Here is a 22,017-nt window from a genome sequence, read left to right as displayed (position 1 = left end):
TATATATATATATATATATATATATATATATATATATATATATATATATATATATATATATATATATATATATATATATATATATATAAATTCGGTTAATTCGGTTAACCGACCTTTCGAACCGAATTAACCGTTAACCGAAATTTCAAGATTCCTTTAACTATTAACCGAAAATTTTCAGTTCGGTTGGTTAACTGAAAAAATTCCGTAAATTGCACACCCCTAAAGAGAGGGATGTCTATTTATAGTGTGGAAACACCTCCAAATGCTTTTCAAGTGTGTGATCTCTTTCATCTTTCTCACCCCTTCTCCACCAACCTCCTTATCCCCTACCCCCTTAAGCCATGCCATCTTCACAACCCCGTTGGTAGGGGCACCGTCGTCCCATCGAGGGGCACTAAACCCCTGATAAACACGCCATGGTCGGGGGAACTTGACGGGCTCCCTCGTTGGCCAGACGGTGGATTGCACCCTCACCTTGGGTCGTATTCTCTTTCACTTCCCCTACTGAGAGGCGCTCAGCCCCCGTTGGCCTAGCCATGGCCGAGGGAGCCCAACGGGCGTCGGCTTTGCTTCCCTACTTAGGCGGTGGCGAGCCTCCCACCTGGGCCACCATGCATCCTCACCCCCTCTTGCCTTGGGTCGTCGTGCATCTTCTTCACCCCTTCTTGTCTTGGGTTGCCATGCATCCTTACCCCCTCTTGCATTGGGATACCATACATCTTTCGCCCCCATTACCTTGGTTTGCCATGCCGCTTTCACCCCTCATTGCATTGGGCTGTCATGTCTCTTTCACCCCATGCCTTGGGCCACCACGTCTTTCTTACCCACTTGACTTGGGCCACCATATATTCCTTAACCCCTTGACTTGGGACAACTTTGTCCTTCATCTCCCTTGACTTGGGCCAACCTCCCTCCTTCACCTCCTTTTAACTTAGGCCAACTTTCTTCCTTCATCCTTAATTAATATAAATTAAAATTAATTATTTCATGATAATCAAAATGAGTATTTTCAACTTGTGATAAAAATAATAGTAGAGATGAGTATTCGTGTAGATAATTATTTCCTCCTTCACCTCCTTGACTTAAGGACAACTTTCTTCCTTCACCCTTTGTAACACCCCAATTTTCACATCTTGGATTTATTACAAAATCCTTAAAATATAATACATTGCGGAAACGTCTAACCAGCAGAAAACTGGGTGTTACCGCCACGCTTAGGTATCTTTCCTATACCTAAACGCTAAGGCTAAACTTACAACCTCAAACAACCTCATCAACATTCTAAAGTGTACATATGGAACTAATCCTTCCAGAGTGTCTATTCTAGGGTAGAGTAGTCTTCAACCTCGACTCCCATCCTATTCAGAGCTCATCGGCCATAGGGGCCCACGCTAGACTGCATCTGATAAAGTACACAATGAAGTGTAGTTAGCGCGACGGCTAAGTAAGGATATCCATGATCACTCGAAAATAAACAAAGGTTTCAAAAATAGGTTTCAGTAATAGCAAGGCAAGATAACATTACCCATCAATCGCAATCGACCTGCAAACATTCTAACAACAAGCAGTTTCACTTATCCTCGGTAATTCAAACATATAACACGTTCATTAATTCACCCGTGGGGTACACAACTCCCACCTCTAATGTTAGGACATCTTACGGTTAGCTCTCACACCTTGCCCGTGAAGTACACAGCTCCCAACTTAAATTCACCCGTGGGGAACACATCACCCACCTTTAATTCGTACCTGGGGAACACATCACCCATCTTTAAGTAACACGTGGGGAACACATCACCCACCTTTGACTCGTACATGGGGAACACATCACCCATCCTTAATTATCACGTGGGGAACACATCACCCATCTTTGATTCGTACACGGGGAACACATCACCCGTCTTTAATTAACACGTGGGGAACACATCACCCACGTTTAAGTCACACGACTCCATAGCCAAAACTCACTCAAGTATATCCTCCCGACCCGCATACTTAGGTTAGTATTAGTCACATCACAGAAAATCCAAGCATAGGAGTCATAATAATTTCCAAAGCACAAATATTTCCCAAATTCGTAAAATATACAAATATAATATTTTGCCTTCAAAACATTCACCCGGATGCCCGTGGGCTTTCAAAACGTCACAACACTCAAGGTTAAAAACATCGGGGAAAAACCGGGTCAAGAACAAGTCGAAAACGAGTCCGCGTCGCGCGGACTCGCGACTGGCCGCACCAGCGGACGCACGTCCGGACCGCGTCCGCTGGTTCGGCGGGCTGTGCCGAAGGCTGGGCGCCTACGGACGCGCAGCGGACGCGCGCGTCCGCGAGGCGTCCAGCCTCGCTGTCGGAGGTTTCTGCTGGCGACACTCGAAAGATCGGGCCGGTAAAAATAGTTCCCGAACTCTTTTTCACTTGAAATTTTTATGGTAGAACCCTAACTCATAGTACTTGATGTCCATAAAAAGTTTTGGTCATATAGGTCCACGAATTAACACAGAAAATTACCTTTTTGCCCTTGGTCCGAAATATTCTTCTCACTGGACCAGTTTTGGAGAAATGAGCAAAAACCATACTTACACTACTCCGATCATTATGAAATTTTATATGTAGGTTCTAAACGTGTTGATCTACATGTCTACAAAATTTGGAGTCAAAATGCCTTACCAATTTTTCCGAATTATTTTCGAAAGTCACTGCTGGAAACTAGTTTGGTTTTTACTCAATAATTTCACAAGTATAAATTTATATGGGCATGAATACAACCTATACATGCATAAAATAGCTGTAACATGTATATTAGAATTTACCAAAAATCAAAGTAAGGATTTTGAAGCCAATTTATAGATCCATAACATAACACATAATTATCACGTAAAAATTCCTAACCGTGTAATTTCCTAGCAATTGTTTATATTCAAGTGATTGAGCCAACTTAAGGGATTCCTTACCTTTGTAGAAGACTTTTAAAACTTAAAAGTTGATGATGCCTTCCTTGGAGTTCTTCACCCAAAAATCCTAAAGATGTCACCATAACAACCATATTTTCATGCATTAACATTAACACTTAAGTTCTAGAGATGAATGAACCATCAAAGCTTAAAGTCTTACCTAGACTTGGTCACTTGAGTGGAGAAAATGAGTGGGAGTTCTAGATCACAAGTGAAAGACTTGAACAATTTTCTTCTTCTTCTACCTTAGTGTGTTTTCGAAAATGGGATGAAGAGAGGAGAGAGATGATCATAAATGTTTGGCTTGGAATGGAAGTCACAAGTACTAATGCACCATACCCCTTATGTCACAACATTAAATGGCTCAATCTAGACTAAGATTTGGGTTTTGCCACTTGTCATCACCTCATGAATCCCTTATGAAGATATTAATCTAATTGGCCAGTTTATGCTTAAATCAGATGAATGTTCGGAGGATTATAACTTAATTCGGGAAAATTCTAATACCAAAATTATCCTAAAAATATTCCCGTCGTAACTCACCAATTTTGGGAATTTTCCGGTATTCCGCTAAATTTAGGTACAGAGTCCGTAATAATTTATCCCTTACAGTCCATTTAAAAATTCCCCTTGAACTAACTAGAATTTCAGGCTTAATCGTATGATACTTAATAATCCCAATTCTAGAAAATTCGAACTGAATCTATATCCTCAAAATTTTCTCGGTTCGTGACCGGTACGTAGTTCGCAGCTTATCGATAACTAATCCTAAAAAATTATTTCGAGCACCGAACAGTCTTCTCTTAAACGTCATAGCTTAAAAATTTTACATCAATATTCTCGAACCTTAACTTTGTCGAAAAAACCGAGGGGTTACACCCTTAATTAATATAAAATAAAATTAATTATTTTCATGATAATCAAAATGAGTATTTTCAACTTGGGATAAAAATAATAGTAAAGATGGGTATTCTTGTAGATAGTTATGATCGAAAATAAAAATTATGTATTAGTAATTTTCAAATTAAAATTAAATAAAGGAAAAACCTCTTGTTTAATGGATCGTTATCCATGAGTCATGGTTTTTCATAAGTATTATACTTTTCTTCATAAGTATTATACTTTTCTTCATAAGTATTGCAATTTTCCTCATAAGTAACTCTTTAACAACAAATATTAAATTTTGATTTCAAAGTATTACATTTTACATAAAAAGTATCACATTTTTGTTAAATATATTACATATTCTCTCATTAAGTAACAATCAATCAATTTATCCATGATTAGTAATATACTTTTTCTCATAATTAACTATTCAACCCTTAAATATTAACATTTTCAATTCCATTAAAAGTATTTTACATTTTTTAAAAATAAGTGATGGTTTTATTGGGAATGAGGCTACCTTAAACTGGGTATGGAAGCACAAAAAGGGGAATAGAAAATTAGTAATTTTATTATGGGCACTTGGTCCAAAGAACTATACACAATACCCAAAGAATAAATAAAGGTTGCTAGGAATCGAACCATGGTATTTCTGTAGAAAGTTAAGACAAGACGCCACTAATTTAGCTAGCTAGGATGTAGTGAACCTAGGGTTTATGTCTATAGGGGAGACATGAGGCCCCTTATATAGTTTTTGGACTTCCTCATTCACTGACAAGTGTGTGGTCTTTATTAACCTTTCACCTTGGCAATACACGTGTTTTATTTTCACCCCCACTGCTTGCCACATCGCCTTTCACATGAATATGTACAGCTTGCTACCTCTTTGTATACAAGAAGTGAATATCTTGGTTAGTTGGTTAGTGCTTGTGTTGTCAACTTGGAGGTTTTGCAGTTGCATCCCCTTTATATTTTGCTCCCTTGCCTTCTCCCCTCCTTTAATTACTCCAACAAGCTAGACCCCTCATTAAATCTTCTTGGACTAAGACTTTCCGAATAAAATGGGCTCGGGTCCCATTACCCCATCTTTCCCAATAAAATGGGCTTTGGGTCCCATTACCCCATCACGAGTTTCTCACTTTGCTTGGTTGTCTTTGACAGACAAAAAAAGTATAGACACTCTCGAACTTTTCACACCTTGGCCCCCTAGACTTTTGGGCCTAAATGTTCTCCTCTCTTTTGGATACCTTAGTCCCTGCCACCCACTTCCTTGCATGTAGTTCGTATGGATGACCTCTTGCATGTTCCTGAGAAGAAAAATGAAGATTTTGTTTTTTGCCGTTTTCCCTCCATGTGGACTTATAGAGCTCATTGGGTTGCTTATCCAACCTACAAGCCTAATCATAATGTTTTTATTATTATTATTATAAATCTTAGACTGCCTACCTTACTTTGTGAGCCCAACATTGGAATTGACATCTTTTTTTTTTTTTTCCTTTTCTTTTCTTTTCTTGTTTATGTTTCCTACCTAGCCTACATGCCCAACCATAATCATTTTTTCTCTTAGGCTGCAGGGCCGGTCCAAAGGTTTTATAGGCCCCTGGGCGAAATTAAAAAAAGGGCCCCTATACAATGTTGCAAAAATCCCGCCTAGGCGCCGATTAATCCCCGCCTAGGAGCTACGCGCCGGTCGACTGCCTAGCGTATTACCTTAAATAGTGGTCTAGGCGTCTGGCTGGTTAGGCGACCACCTAAGCTCCGCCTAGGCCGCTTAAGCACTGACCGCCTAGATAGGCCGCTTAAGCGCTAACCGGCTAGGCCTCCTAAGCCACCTAGTTGGCCAATTAACTATTGTTCTTCTTTTTTAATGGGTTATTTCACTCAAAACAACATCGTTTTGAGCGAAATAACTCTAAATTGTACAAACTCTAGATATGTTTTAGGTTAATATTTTAGTATCTTAGTATTAACTATTAAAGTATTATATAATGTATAATTATTAGTCTTTAAAAAATTAAAATTACTTAAATAAATTTTTAAAAATAAAAAATAAAAAAATACACGGGTGCCTAGGCGCCGATTAATCCCTGCCTAGGCGTCCTAGGCGCTCCCCGAGCGCCCGAGGAGCACCTAGCGATTTTTTCAACCATGCCCCTATATGAAGAATTTGTTTCCGAATGATCAATTTGTTTACTTCTTTTTCTTTTTTCACTTCCGAATGAATATTTTTTAGGCGACATTGTATAAAAAAAATTATTATAAAATCGATCTTAACAAAAAAAGGAACAAAAGTAGCTGGCACTTATATGAATCAATCAATCCGAATAAGTCAATCGAAAATCTTTAAGTATTTGAGTGGTTGGTGTGGCGTAGGCCCGACCGGTGACCCTTATACTCCTGGGCGGTTGGGCGGCGTAAGCGGTGGGTGTGGCTGTATATAGGTCCCGTATTGTCCAAGTATACGTACAATCAAATGAGACAACACCTTCCCGTGAGACGGTGAGACACAACGTGAGTGCACACAGTTTACAACGCGAATGTACATAGCCTAGAGTGTGTGCACTTATCCCAACATGAGTGCACACAGTTTAAGGTGTGTGCATTCATAAAGTAGACTGTGTGCACTCACGTTGTGTCTCACCGTCTCACGAGAAGATGTTGTCTCACATGAAGTCAACCCATAATACTCCATATATCTTATGGCCTATGGGCCCCCTATAGAGATGGAATCGGGCAGGCGCCCACCCTGAAACCCCCCTCAGGGCCGGCCCTGCCTACCCTACTTTGCAAGGTCAACATTGAAAATGAAGCTGGTAACACAATAAAAATGATTATATTAACTCATCGGGCTACCAACTTAGCCCGTGTGACCATTTTGGTGTTATTCTTTGGGGCTGAATTCTTGGGGTATGTAGTATGTATGGAAATATGTCTGCTGGAGAAGAAGCAGCGCAACAAAGCACTTATTTAATTAGTATGAAATCCCAGTAGTCTGCTAACTATGCTATCCTAGATTCCTAGCTAACATATATGCATTGGGAGGTTTATGGTAGAGGCCGGCATATGATGTAAGGGAACTGATGGTGAATAGAGGGTTATTGAAAAACCCAAAACCCTGGCTATAGCTTTATCCAGTCAAAGAGTAATAAGATGGCACTTGTTCCTGCTGGTTGATACAACAATAAACTGATCCAAGAATGTTAGATCCAGGTGCTTTAATTTAGTTTTGAATGGTTTTTGGGTAAGGGAATTGGAGAAACAGAGCTGATGATATATAAAAGGTTTTTGAATCATCTGGTGACATTCTATAGTATAAACTATGGCCACTGCGCTTTTCATCACAATCAACAAGTTATATGTAGTCCCGTCGGGCTAGCTCAAGTGATGGTATAGACTAATTTTTTTTTATTATTTTTATTTTTAGGAAAAGGTAGTATAGACTATTATAATTCAGAAAATCAGGAGATCTTAACTAGTTGATTCTAAAATATCTTTTATTTATTATTTTTTGGACATAGGTTAGCTTTATTATTAGAATTGATTTATTTCTTTTAGAGATAGCGAATAATTATTGTAAGGAGCCTTAATATAATGATTCTCGTTTCCTTTTTATGTTTTATTTAGTCTTTTGTAATCCTCTTATATAAAGGGTACTTTCATGCTGACCGTTGGGACGGAGGTTAGTTTTCTGGCTGTCGGCTGGAGGGATACCTTTGGGAAAAATTCAAAAAAAATAAAATAAAGGGTACTTTCATTCTAGTAAAATGGAAAAGCAAGCAAAATGTTAAAGATTAAATTAAAGGTAGCTAGAAAAACTCTTAAAACGTTCATAGTATCTCGTTCCCTATTTTCTTTAATTCATCTCTCAATATAAGCAACCCACGAACAACCCCAATAACCCTAACCCTAACCCTAATCAACATGTGATGACGCGTGAATTTGCTCGAGTACATAACATAGACAAGTTGACCTAAAGTCACCACTTTAACAGCAAGGTAGGGGTTCGACTCCTACCAACAACATCTTGGAGTTAGGGCTCCTCAAGCTAGAATTTGGGGTCTTGGGCACCCCAGATTGGAGATTAGGCTCCTCAAGTTGGCAGAGGTATGGAGATGGATCTCTTGTTCATGGAGTCAACGATAGGAATTGACTGGGAGGCTGTTTGGGTGACTCGCGATTTACCTCATTCAGCGACTTTTAGGCAAGAGTTTTAAGGGTTTAGAATTAGTCTAGCATAAGTTGAGAAACCTAATGTATCAATAGAAAAAGAAAAAAAAAACAAATAAAACTGTCTGCAATACTTGAGCCTCTGGTATGTCTGTGAGAAAAGGAATTCATTCTCCATGCTAGCAGGATTCAGCGAAGGCACTGCTCCTGAACTGGAAAAATGTTCATTTTCTCAGCATGCTTGAAGTTTTAACCTATAACACAACTCAGTTCACTCCAAAGCCATTTGACATATACTTGACATTTGCAGGATTCTTTTTTGATATTTATAGATTAAATATAGCACAGAATTTTTGTGAGATCAGACTATCTCACGTAGAATGAATCCTAATTATGTAATGCTATTAGTAAAATTGTAATAATTTTTTAAAGATAAAAAAGAGTTAATTTCATTTTTGTCCTAGATTTATAGGTGACAGCCCACTTTTTTTTTTTTTTTTTTTTTTTTTTTTTTTTTTTTTTTTTTAAATCAAAACATCCTCATTTGATCCTAGTATTATTGTGGCATGACCATTTTTGGTTATCCGTCAAGAAAATTATTGAAATGCCGTTAAATGCAAGGACATTTCAATCTTTTTTATACAAAGTAGGTTGACCCGCTATATTTTTTATGTTTATTTTTTTGAAAATAATCAAAATTGAAGACTGAAATGCTCTTGTATTTGACGAAATTTTAACTGTTTTGTTGATGGAGGATAAAAAATTGTCATGCCACAATAATACTAGGATCAAAAGTGAATGTTTTGAAAAAAAAGGATTAAAAGTGGATTGCTACCTATAAATCTAGGACCAAAAATAGAATTAACTCAATCAATAAATATTAAATTTTCATTAAAGTATTACTTATTTCTTAAAAAACATAATAAACTTGTAGCCAAGCAGCATAATCGTGACTCTCTCAAATGGGAGAGAAAGGATTTGAGCAAATAACCTCCCATCTAGGAGTGCTACAGTTATGCCACTTGACCACAAGGTCTTTAACAATTAGTAAAGAAAATTAGTCGTATAAAAATATATATAATTTAATTTGTTGTTTTTTTTTTTGACATAATTTGTGAGTACATACTTAATTGAATTTAAAAATATTAAATGTAAATATTAATTCACATTGTGAAATTGAAACATCTTATCACTCAATTCTTCAAATATAATAAGCTCTATTTTTTTTTTTTTGGCGGAGAATAAGCTCTATTTATCAATTGTTGAACATTTAGTTTTGGTTCCAGACTGACACCAAAAATAGATATTTCTGGTCTCAAAACTGTTAAATAATTCAGGGAAATTTTTATAATTTAAAATTTCATTAATTCAAAACATTATTCTATTAGCTATTGATGTGATTTTTTTTTCTTTCTTTAATTTCGTTGAAGGTTACTGGAATAAAAGTATGTGTTATGCATGGGAATGTCTTAATTAGTTTTGTCAAATATTTGGCTTTCAAAATATGCAAATCTAATTATCAGGATGTTTATCATTACGTCAAAAGTTATAGCTAATAACGAATGTGCAACTTTATTTTCTTATACCAGTAAACATTCAGCAACATCAAGTTTAAGCACTCCAAACTTCTGTCCAACATTAATTGACACAACTTTATGTTATTTCTCATCCTATGTGCGCGAACTTGTAATGTTTGTCAATTGTTTAAAATTGGTTAGTATTGACGGTAATAATGCGTTACCGGTATATTATTTGAGTATTATTGAGTGTTATCAAGTATTTGAATACAATATTGAGCGTAGTGCTCAGTGTACAGATGAATTCAGTGTTGTTTTGTCTAGTACGAAGTGTCGTCCCTCACTATGTGGTCGTGAGTCTTTTTATCCCTTTCAGCTTAGTAACGGAGCATTAATGAGGAGTTGAACGTTGGTTGAACGTTGGACATCAATGCTGAGGAGTTGAACGTTGGGCATCAATGCCTGAGGAGCTGAATGCTGCAGATCATCAATGCTGAGGAGCTGAACGTTGGTCATCAATGCTGAGGAGTTGGACCGTTGCACATTGATGCTGAGGAGTGAGGTGTCTTGGGTAGTAGGTCATGCCAATGGTTCCGGGTCGGGTACCCAATTACCCTGTCACCAGCCCCCCACTCCCTAGCTGGCGAGAATGGTTGAGGTAGCTAGGGAGTAGTAGCTTGGAACTTGTGCTGAAAATTTGGTATGTTGCCGTTTGAGCATTGATGAGGAGCTGAGGACCGTTGAGCGTTAATGCTGAGGAGTCGTTGGAGTGAAGTGCTGAACGATTGACCATCCCTTCATTGCCTTCGAGTCAATGCTGAGCTACTGATGGTTTGGATGTGAAGTGCTGAACGGTTGACCATCCCTTCATTGCCTTTGAGTCAATGCTGAGCTGCTGATGGTTTGGATCAGTGCTGATGCCCAATTATCCTGTCACCAGTCCCCCCACTCCCTAGCCAACGAGAGTAGTAGAGGTGGTTTGGGAGTAATGACATGTGATTTTTTTTTTTTTTGTTACGCCACCATCAATCTGAATGATTAAATCAACAAATATTCTCATGCAATAAAAGCACTTTGCAATTTTTCTTCAATTTGCAGTTTATTTATACTTTGATAGTGCCTCACATAATTACTAGCACAGGGCCCCGCAAATCAAAAAACTGGCCCTGGATGGATGTAAAGGTGGGAACATAACATGGGGAGGAGTTAGATCTCGTAAACATCCGAGGATAGGAGAACATGGCTTAGAGTGATCCTGAGGTTGAGATCTGCCACAATCAGGCTCACATGCTTGAGTGAACATAAACGTCAGTGGACATGTTCAGACAGAAAATGTCATTGATGATCATTACACAATGGAAAACGAGTATGGAAGAACTTATCCTAGTTCTGGATTCCAAAATCATGAGGATAATCAAGGACTCGGCCCTCAACTTGCATAAGCTGCTTTTCAGTTGAAATTCCACAAGTAGCGAGAAGTGGATCATCATCATAGCAATAGTTTTTCACCGCATCAGTTACAACTTGAATTCTTGCGATAGGCTTCTGCCTTGATTTTTGAACTAAAGACGCTCTTTGCATTGAAGATAGTGCCTTTGTGTATCTTCGAAGAGACACCAAGGAGCATAGCTCCAACGGCAGGTAGTTGGCCTTTGCTGCCATGGCCTCCGAGGCCATGGCAGAGGCCGAGGCGCGGCCTCGGCTACCATTGCCGAGGCGCGACCTCGGTTTCCATGGCAGAGGCCGAGGTGCGACCTCGGCAGCCACTGCCGAGGCGCGCGCCTCCGCTTATTATTATTATTTTTTTCTTTAGTTGCGTCCTCGGCACGAGGCCAGGTCTGGCGTGACCTCGGCGTTGGCCGAGGTCATGGGTCCTCGGCACGAGGCCAGGTCTGGCGTGACCTCGGCGCTGGGCCGAGGTCACGATGGACGTGACGGGCGTGACCTCGGCACTGGGCCGAGGTCACGATGGACGTGACGGGCGTGACCTCGGCGCTGGGCCGAGGTCACGGGCGTGACCTCGGCGCTGGGCCGAGGTCACGGGCGTGACCTCGAGGATCGTTTATATAACTTGTCTTCCAATATCACGTAGCTAGGTGCCCGTAACCTTGTCAACTTTGCATCTTGCTCGTCTAATGGCAGAGTGCCATCCTGCTTGTACTTCGTGATGTGGTCAATCCAACATGGCTCTCTGGTTTGCACGGGGCAGACCCATGAGATGTCGATGCTGGATGTCTCCAAATCCTCAACCCGAGCAATCTTGCGAATGTGGCCGAGGATCCCAGTGCTCAACTTAGAGAGCATGTCAGCGTCATCATTCTGTTCTCGAGGTACTTGGTGAATTTCATACCCCTCGAATTCTGGCAAGGTTCGCAGCATTGCGTCCCTGTATCTTTGCATGTTCCCTTCATTTGGCTTCGTATTCCCCAGTCACCTGGCCGACCACTAACTTGGAGTCACATCGGATGAGAATTTTTTCTGCTCGTAGTCTTGCTGCTAACCGTAGTCCGTTGAGGAGGGCCTCATACTCTGCCTCATTGTTAGATAATTTGAAGTGGAACCTGATTGCATAGTAAGCGCGGAATCCTTCTGGGGTGATGAGCACTACTCCACCATCGCAACCTTTACTGTTGGATGAGCCATCCGTAGACAAGGTCCACCATCCACCATCTTCATTTTCTACCTGCTCCGTCACCTCGCGGGCTGTGCATTCCACTATGAAGTCTGCAAGAGCTTGACCTTTGATGGCGGGCCTTGGTTTGAATTCAATGTCGAACTGGCTGAGGTGCATGGCCCATCTCGCCATCCTAGCAGAGTTAGTGTTCCGTAAGAAACTCCCCAATGGTTGATGTGAGAGTACATGGATGGGATGAGCTTGGAAGTAATGGGCCAACCTTTTAGAGGCGGTGACCGCAGCAAACACTGTTTTCTCCACGGCAGTGTACCGTAGTTCTGCATCGTGTAGAGCCTTGCTCACATAGTAAATGGGACGCTGAGTCCCTCCTTCCTCTTTGACCAACACGGAGCTGATCGCACCCTGTGATATACCCAGGTATAAGAGTAAGGTTTCACCCGCCTCTGGTTTTGCAAGTAGTGGCGGGGATAGCAAATATTTTTTCAAGTCATCGAAGGCTGACTGACACTCTGGAGTCCATTCAAACCCCTTATTCTTCTTTAGTATCTAGAAGAAGGGGAGGGATCGTTCGGCCGATTTAGATAGAAATCGAGCCAAAGCCGCTAAGCGACCATTGAGTCTTTGGACTTCTTTGATGGACTGCGGGGGTTCCATGTCAAGAATGGTTTTTACCTTTTCTGGGTTTGGTTCTATCCCATTTCTAGTGACCATAAATCCCAGAAACTTGCCCCCATTGACTGCGAAGGTGCATTTTTTAGGGTTCAAGCGTAAATTGAAATTTCTCATAATAGAAAATCCCTCGTTAAGGTCTTTGACATGAGAGGCACCTCTGCGGCTTTTGACAATCATGTCGTCTACGTATGCCTCCATGTTTCGTCCCAGCACTTTTCCAAACAACTTGGCCACCATCCGGGTGTAAGTTGCGCTTGCGTTTTTTAGGCCGAACGGCATGAACAAGTAGCAAAAAATGCCTTCTGGGTGGTGAACGCGGTCTTCTCAGCATCTTCTTCATGCATGAATATCTGATGGTACCCACGGAAGGCATCCATGAAGCTCATCAATTCACATCCTGTCGTCTCATCTACCAGCTGATCTATGTTTGGCAAGGGGAATCGATCCATAGGGCAGGCTCTGTTGAGATCTGTATAATCCACGCACATTCTCCACGTGGAGCCTTTTGGGGCCAGGACTATGTTGCTCAACCACTCGGGATAATAGATCTCCTTGACATGTCCTGCCTGTGTCAACGCGACCACCTCGTTTTTCACAAAGTCCCTTCGTTCAGCCGACATGTATCGCTTTCTTTGCTGTATTGGTTTCTTGGTAGGGTCCACGGCTAGCTTATGGGTTATGATGTTTCGATTGATACCTGGCATGTCTTCTAGACCCCACGCAAAAAGTTCTTTAAACTGTCGGATGACTTCGATTATCTGGGCTCTTAGTTCCGGTGCCAATCCAGTGCCAATCTTTACAACCCTATCTGCTCGTGCGGGATCGACCACCACGTCTTCCGTTTCAGATGCAGGCTCGGCGCGGGGCCAACCCTCCTCTTCTTTCATCACTTTTTCTGCAATGGTGTGGACTTGCAAATCTTTCTGTCCAATTTTCTTGCACGCTTTGACGTAACAGCTACAAGCTGCTCTTTGATCTCCTCTCGCAACTCCTATCCCGTATGGCGTGGGAAATTTCATGCACAGGTGCTCCATCGAAATTATCGCCTTCAGATCTTCCAGAGCTGGCCTTCCCAGTATGATGTTATGGGCACATGTGAGTTTCGCCACAGTGAACTCCATATTTATCTTGGAGGTGTTGGGGCTCACGCCTATCTCTACTGGTAGTACCACGGATCCCTCTGTTTCTATTGAATCCCCAGTAAACCCAGAAAGTGGAGTCCGTACCTCTTTGAGCTGATTTCTGGGCAGTCCCAGTTTGGTGAAAGCGTCGTAGTACATCACGTTGACTGAGCTTCCGGTGTCTACGAGTATGCGACGCACGATGTTGTCGTTGATCTCCATCTTGATTACCAACGCATCTCGGTGAGGTAGTGGACCTTTTGGGAGGTCATCGTCAGAGAAGGTAATGGCTTCCCTCCTTTGCTTTTTTCCCTTTGGAAGGCTGACCACCTCACCTACATATAACTGGCGACTCCACTTCTTCCTTTCTGCTTATGTGTCTCCGCCTGCAGGACCTCCGTAGATAAAGTGTATGGTGTGCTTCTTGTGTTTCCTGGGCTCTTCTGAGTCTTTGTTAGAGAGATCACGCTCCGTTACGGTAACTTGGTCGTGTTCCCTTTTCTTACCACTCGAGGATGACGGTTCGGAGCTGTCATCCTTTTTCCAAACGTTTTTTGGTAGATTGCGCGGAGGTTGTTGTTGGCCTGGCTTCTGGCCTGACTTTTGTTGGCCTGATCGTTTGACGAATTGTCTGAAATATCCCCTCTGGATGAGTTCTTCAATCTGGCGTTTTAGCACGTTGCATTCATCGGTATCATGGCCCACCTGCCTATGGAATCTGCAATACTTGGATTGATCCGCATTTGGGGAGACTTTCATGCACTCCTGCGGAAATTGCACGATCCCCATGTCTTCAGCTTGATTTAGGATTACGCTAACTGGGTGAGTTAGCGGTGTCAGTTGTCGTAACGGAATGTGGTGAGGTCGGTTATCTCTCCCCTTCTTTGAGGGTGGTTGGTTTGTTCGTGGTGCCTGGCTGGGCGGACCAGCTTTATCAGGTCGCCCACTCTTTCGTCCTTCCTCCTCATCCTTCTTTCTCCTGTCAGCCTCCTCTGCGTCTGCGTACCGGTTGGCCGTTCTCATGAGTTCTTCATAAGAGCGTGGGTGGTGGGCGTTCATTTGTTTGTGGAAATCGTCTGATCTCAGTGCTTGGATGAAGATGAGAATCGCTGCCTTCAAATCGAAGTCATATACGTTGTTGACTTCTTTTTTCCATTTGCTTAAGAAGTCTCGTAGGCTTTCCCCCTTATCCTGCTTTAGCCCGCCGAGGTGTGAGAATGGTTTCTTATGCTGTATACTTCCTGAGAAATAAGACAAGAAACTTTTGGATAGCTCTGCAAAAGTTTGAATTGATCCGTCCGAGATTGTGTTAAACCAATCTTGAGCCGTTCCGTCCAAAGTGGACAAGAACGCTCTGCACATGATGGCATTGCTTGCCCCAATCATGACCATGGCTGCCTTGTATCTTGTCATATGGGTACGCGGATCTGAAGTGCCAGTGTAGGCCTTGATGGTGGGTAGTCGAAAGTCTTTTGGAAGAGGAACTTCCATTATGTCAGGAGAGAATGGAGCAGCCATTCTTACCTCTGGTTCTGGTGAGTGTTCTCTTGCTTCTACTTTCTTTTCCATATCATCTATCTGCCTTTGGAGTCTTTCAACCAGGTTTTCTTGGGGTGTTTTATGTCTAGTGGAGTGACGCGGAGCCAATCCACCAGATTCGCCCATCCTTTCTCCAGATGGTCGTTTGGTTACTGCCTTGCCTGCTTGGGGATGGGGACCTCTATTTTGGAGGATCCTTGCACCCCCAGCCGATCTCGGATAGATCTAGAAGCCGCCGGTCGTTCTCGAACAGATCTGGAAACTGGCTGAGGTCCACCTTCCTATCGTTGAGTTGTGTTTTACCTCGGAGATTGCACTTCTTCCTCCAGAGGGGGTGGTGGCGGTAAGATCTGGCCTTGCATTCCTGCGACTAGTTGGGTCATTGTCGCCGCCGCCTGTTGGATGACCTGCACTGCTGCCTGAAGGTCCACCACTTGGGCGGGAGCAGCAGTTGCTGGGAGGGGAGTACGGCCACCACCATGTTTGTTGTTGGGTTGGCTAGTGCGGCCACCACCATGGTTGTTGTTGAGTTGGCTACGGAGGTCACCTTCTCTACGGTTATTGTTGTTGAGTTGGCTGCGAAGGTCACCTCCACGGTTACTGTTGAGCTGCTCACGAAGATCACTCGAGGGGTGACCCTTGTTCACCTGACTAGGTGTATGCGAGCTGCTGGATCCAGATGCCATTGATAGTGATGAGATGAACTGAGTGGTTTTTTGATTTTGTGATTTTAGCCTGAGATCTGATCTCGGCTCTCAACGAAAGCACCAATGACGGTAATAATGCGTTACCGGTATATTATTTGAGTATTATTGAGTGTTATCAAGTATTTGAATACAATATTGAGCGTAGTGCTCAGTGTACAGATGAATTCAGTGTTGTTTTGTCTAGTAAGAAGTGTCGTCCCTCACTATGTGGTCGTGAGTCTTTTTATCCCTTTCAGCTTAGTAACGGAGCATTAATGAGGAGTTGAACGTTGGTTGAACGTTGGACATCAATGCTGAGGAGTTTAACGTTGGGCATCAATGCCTGAGGAGCTGAATGCTGAGGATCATCAATGCTGAGGAGCTGAACGTTGGTCATCAATGCTGAGGAGTTGGACCGTTGCGCATTGATGTTGANAATCGTCTGATCTCAGTGCTTGGATGAAGATGAGAATCGCTGCCTTCAAATCGAAGTCATATACGTTGTTGACTTCTTTTTTCCATTTGCTTAAGAAGTCTCGTAGGCTTTCCCCCTTATCCTGCTTTAGCCCGCCGAGGTGTGAGAATGGTTTCTTATGCTGTATACTTCCTGAGAAATAAGACAAGAAACTTTTGGATAGCTCTGCAAAAGTTTGAATTGATCCGTCCGAGATTGTGTTAAACCAATCTTGAGCCGTTCCGTCCAAAGTGGACAAGAACGCTCTGCACATGATGGCATTGCTTGCCCCAATCATGACCATGGCTGCCTTGTATCTTGTCATATGGGTACGCGGATCTGAAGTGCCAGTGTAGGCCTTGATGGTGGGTAGTCGAAAGTCTTTTGGAAGAGGAACTTCCATTATGTCAGGAGAGAATGGAGCAGCCATTCTTACCTCTGGTTCTGGTGAGTGTTCTCTTGCTTCTACTTTCTTTTCCATATCATCTATCTGCCTTTGGAGTCTTTCAACCAGGTTTTCTTGGGGTGTTTTATGTCTAGTGGAGTGACGCGGAGCCAATCCACCAGATTCGCCCATCCTTTCTCCAGATGGTCGTTTGGTTACTGCCTTGCCTGCTTGGGGATGGGGACCTCTATTTTGGAGGATCCTTGCACCCCCAGCCGATCTCGGATAGATCTAGAAGCCGCCGGTCGTTCTCGAACAGATCTGGAAACTGGCTGAGGTCCACCTTCCTATCGTTGAGTTGTGTTTTACCTCGGAGATTGCACTTCTTCCTCCAGAGGGGGTGGTGGCGGTAAGATCTGGCCTTGCATTCCTGCGACTAGTTGGGTCATTGTCGCCGCCGCCTGTTGGATGACCTGCACTGCTGCCTGAAGGTCCACCACTTGGGCGGGAGCAGCAGTTGCTGGGAGGGGAGTACGGCCACCACCATGTTTGTTGTTGGGTTGGCTAGTGCGGCCACCACCATGGTTGTTGTTGAGTTGGCTACGGAGGTCACCTTCTCTACGGTTATTGTTGTTGAGTTGGCTGCGAAGGTCACCTCCACGGTTACTGTTGAGCTGCTCACGAAGATCACTCGAGGGGTGACCCTTGTTCACCTGACTAGGTGTATGCGAGCTGCTGGATCCAGATGCCATTGATAGTGATGAGATGAACTGAGTGGTTTTTTGATTTTGTGATTTTAGCCTGAGATCTGATCTCGGCTCTCAACGAAAGCACCAATGACGGTAATAATGCGTTACCGGTATATTATTTGAGTATTATTGAGTGTTATCAAGTATTTGAATACAATATTGAGCGTAGTGCTCAGTGTACAGATGAATTCAGTGTTGTTTTGTCTAGTAAGAAGTGTCGTCCCTCACTATGTGGTCGTGAGTCTTTTTATCCCTTTCAGCTTAGTAACGGAGCATTAATGAGGAGTTGAACGTTGGTTGAACGTTGGACATCAATGCTGAGGAGTTTAACGTTGGGCATCAATGCCTGAGGAGCTGAATGCTGAGGATCATCAATGCTGAGGAGCTGAACGTTGGTCATCAATGCTGAGGAGTTGGACCGTTGCAGCTGAACGTTGGTCATCAATGCTGAGGAGTTGGACCGTTGCGGCTGAACGTTGGTCATCAATGCTGAGGAGTTGGACCGTTGCGCATGAACGTTGGTCATCAATGCTGAGGAGTTGGACCGTTGCGCATTGATGTTGGTCATCAATGCTGAGGAGTTGGACCGTTGCGCATTGATGTTGAGGAGTGAGGTGTCTTGGGTAGTAGGTCATGCCAATGGTTCCGGGTCGGGTACCCAATTACCCTGTCAAGTATATTTTAACCCTAACCATTATTTTAAGTGGGTGACTTGGGGTTTGTAGGCAAATTATTCCGTGGACACGGGTCCACCTTTTAAGGTTCTTGCAAGGTGAACTCGGATCCAAAATACACAATTTACATATTGAATATATACAATTTATATACTAAATGTTCACAATTTACATAGTAAATGTTCACAATTCAAATTGTGAACATTTAGTATGTAAATGGACACGGGTCTACCTTGCAAGGTGGACCCGGGTCCATGGTATAACTATTGGGCTTTGTAACCCTAGGTTAGTTATAGGTTCAAAAGTCAATACCCATCACCGGAATTTGATCCTCTGGTGTTCCCTCAAGACACGGGTCTAAAATTATGAACATAGAGTTCTAAAATTGTGAATCCGGACTCGAGTCCACCTTGCAAGGTCGACCCGTTCATAGCATAATTTGCCGTCAATACCACACTACTGAAGTTCAATACTTTGACCTTCCCTCAACTAGAACCACTTAAGTGTTATCTGAGCAAAAGGTGTTTGGCAAAGTATGTTACTTTAATTTCTATGTATCAATTTCATACTCTTTATTAAATCATTTAAATGAAGACACGTCATGGCAAGAAATTAATGAAAATTTATTTTCATTATATATTGCAATACAATATATGCTTACATCTGCTAAAGAAGCTTTATTATATCATAACTTTTATTATACTAAAAAAAGTAAATATTCATTGCAATAAAATTTTAGTCATTACAGTCAACAAAATCGTAGTTGACTATGAGGTAGCCCTGAGCAACGCCTTGTCCATTTGTGTCCAGTTGATTAAATACATTGACGTCCAAATCCAGCCCTCCATTTGAACACTGATCAACGATTCTCACCGTTACTTGATCATTCGTGGCAGTGTTAGTAACCTGAGTCAATATTTTAATAACATACAAATTCAATTAATATACAATTTTAGAAAATACTCCGTAATTTATTTAGATTTGTATATTACTCTAGTATAAATATATAGAAAAATTCCAGATATCAAACTAAATAGATATTTTTATCTTTATTATAACTGATCAAAATTGACAGAAGTAGATACTATAACTGGCCAAATCATTTATTGTCGGTTTCAGTCGGTGATATCGATACTGAGAAATTGAAAATTTACTCTATATTTTAAACTTAAGGCATACACTGATACATTGACATGCATGCACATTAAACTACAAACTATAGAAGTAAATAATTGAAATTAGGAATAGAAAAAGCTAGAAAAATATATACATACACACAGAACTAACAAAACATTATTACAATACACGGTCAGTTTTTCGGTCACTGATCAAAATCGGAGCTAAAAAACTGATAAATAATCGATATATTAAAAACTAAAAATTTTTAAAATATAATAATCGAAACTGGCAAAAACTTGAATTTTTCAATCGATTCGACTTTCGATTAACAGTTATTCAACGTTTAACTGAAAATTTACTCACCCCTACCCAAGAGTAATATTCCTGTTAAGTGTCCTTCACTAATAAGATATATTTCATTGAACGGGAAAAGATAAATGTTATACATGTGAATAAAATGGAAGTGCAGTGAATGTACTTGATTTGTACAATATTTTGTATTTTATAAAGTTATACTTTTCTTTTATATGTACCTTTAGTGAATCATAATCGGGTGAGAACCAACCTTAATCTACGAACCTACGAACCCCGGAAGAATTGTACCGCAACTACTATATAATTGCGCCGCAACGACTCCCAGACATGTCTGGGGGATTTTGCAGTGCAATCCTATCGGGGAGCTGTGCAATATAGAGTAAGTGCGATACAATCCTTCATAAGTTCACAAGCTTGCACGTTAAAATCAGTTCGCATCAAATTATGGACTTATTTCCGGTAAAGTATAAAATATAACTTTATAAAACACATGATATTGATTATTGATATTGCAAACTTTATTTTTTATAAGTTAGTAAATATCATACCGCCAAACATCTGCCACAAGAACCCTGGCCTGTTGGTCCGACAGGACCACAGAAGGCAGTCCATCCATACTTTTGGCGCCATTCAAGTGGCTTGTCGGCATCCCAGGTGGCGCAGAACACGCTCGCCGTATTATAATCCCAATTAATATCTTGAGGGTTGTAAATATTATACGTTGCCCTCACGTCGGTGGCGCTCTGTGCGGCGGCGCCGGCCGCCATCGCCACCACCACCACAAGCAAACAAGCAGCAACTCTCTCCATTTTTGTATGTGCTTTTATTTGCCTTAATTGTATTACTTGCCAATGTGCTGTATGTATCTCTTTCTTGGGTTGGGTTGTATTTATAGACAGGCCGAGAAGGAAACATTTGGGATATGCTCTAAAACAATAAAAATAATTAAATTAATTATTACAAAGATTTTGTTGTTATAAACCATTTTGAATAAGTCTATCTTCAAGCAATTATTTAATTGAAACGTACATGGTACAAACTCTTTGATATAGTATACAGTTTCGTCACTCGTCATGTCATTTACTAATTAGAGTAAATTTAAGAAAAGAAAGAAAAAAATGAAATGAAAAGAAGAAGAAAACTGATTGTCATGTAACACTAATTGTTGGTTACCATAAGAGTATGTATAAATGCATTATATTACTCTATTTAGTATGTAGTGATCGATCGGTTATTTTTATCATTGATTTTACTTAAAGATGAAAAGAAAAGGACAATGATGTTTTTGGGTGAGGAAAGAAAATCGCATCCATTATATTATTCGAGGATGCGTACTAGTTAAATTCTGCACTGTAACCTTAGTCGGTAAACGTCTATAATGAGGTAAACCAGTCAAAGTTGTTTATAGCTGATTTGATCGGCTGGCTCAGACAAAGAAGACCATTAAGCTGCTTCTGTTGAGAGTCAAACTTATAATCTTGTGGTTTTCAGATCAATAATCTAATTAGCTTGGCTGGATTGTTGCCCAGAAAGTAACAAGATGAGAAAAAAATGGGAACACACACACATGTGTGTGTGTGATGATGATGATGATGATGATGAGGATCATGTGAGAGTAGTATCATAGGAGAGAAATATATACGAACCAATATCAGCATTACATCTGTAAAATTTCGAATCTGATCAGATTAAAAAAAACATGGTGACATTTTTGTAATTATCATCAACTTCACTATGCAAACTTTCACACCTAAATATGTAATCTTTAACAACTAAAGCTATGTTTTAAATCTAAACCGTAAATGTTAGACCTTAAGTAGTAAAAAGTGAACCACTAAACCAAATAAAACCAAAAACTCAGTTATAAACACTAAAATCGAAACCCTAAGTGCAATGCACTTTCGCAATTTTGAAAGTGCAATCTTTTGATACTAAATATGCAAAATGTTAATACTAAATGTACAAACCTGGAAAAGTTTAAGAATTGCAGATTTTAGTGTTCAAGTTTACACAGTAAAGTTGGTGATAATTACGAAAATGAGTTAATTTCCAAAGGTTCCTGGGACTATGGCCTATTCTTAAATTGGTCCCTTGACATTTAATTGCACCCGAAGTCGTCCTATGACTTTTGAACTTTAAACC

At 41.2% G+C, this 22,017-nt stretch overlaps 1 protein-coding gene across 1 annotated transcript; it reads right to left on the bottom strand.

Annotated features, from left to right (window-relative positions):
- Nucleotides 1-19,043: 19,043 nt before the first annotated feature.
- Nucleotides 19,044-20,719, bottom strand: LOC116030607 (pathogenesis-related protein PR-4-like). The gene is made up of 2 exons (XM_031272910.1): nucleotides 20,424-20,719; nucleotides 19,044-19,347 (listed from the first exon to the last, which is right to left on the bottom strand). Exons 1-2 carry the CDS (start codon nucleotides 20,682-20,684, stop codon nucleotides 19,177-19,179), a joined length of 432 nt encoding a protein of 143 aa, XP_031128770.1. The 5' UTR covers nucleotides 20,685-20,719; the 3' UTR covers nucleotides 19,044-19,176.
- Nucleotides 20,720-22,017: the final 1,298 nt, after the last annotated feature.

The sequence above is a fragment of the Ipomoea triloba genome, chromosome 9, assembly GCF_003576645.1.
Source record: "Ipomoea triloba cultivar NCNSP0323 chromosome 9, ASM357664v1".
NCBI lineage: Eukaryota > Viridiplantae > Streptophyta > Magnoliopsida > Solanales > Convolvulaceae > Ipomoea > Ipomoea triloba.
Note: the sequence above shows the minus strand (reverse complement) of the source record. Positions and strands in the feature narration are given on the sequence as shown.

Coding starts and splice junctions, on each gene's coding strand:
- LOC116030607 (XM_031272910.1), bottom strand. CDS start 20,684: ATGGAGAGAGTTGCTGCTTGTTTGCTTGTGGTGGTGGTGGCGATGGCG. Junction 19,348..20,423: donor CTTGTGGCAGATGTTTGGCG/GTATGATATTTA, acceptor ATATTGACTCAG/GTTACTAACACTGCCACGAA.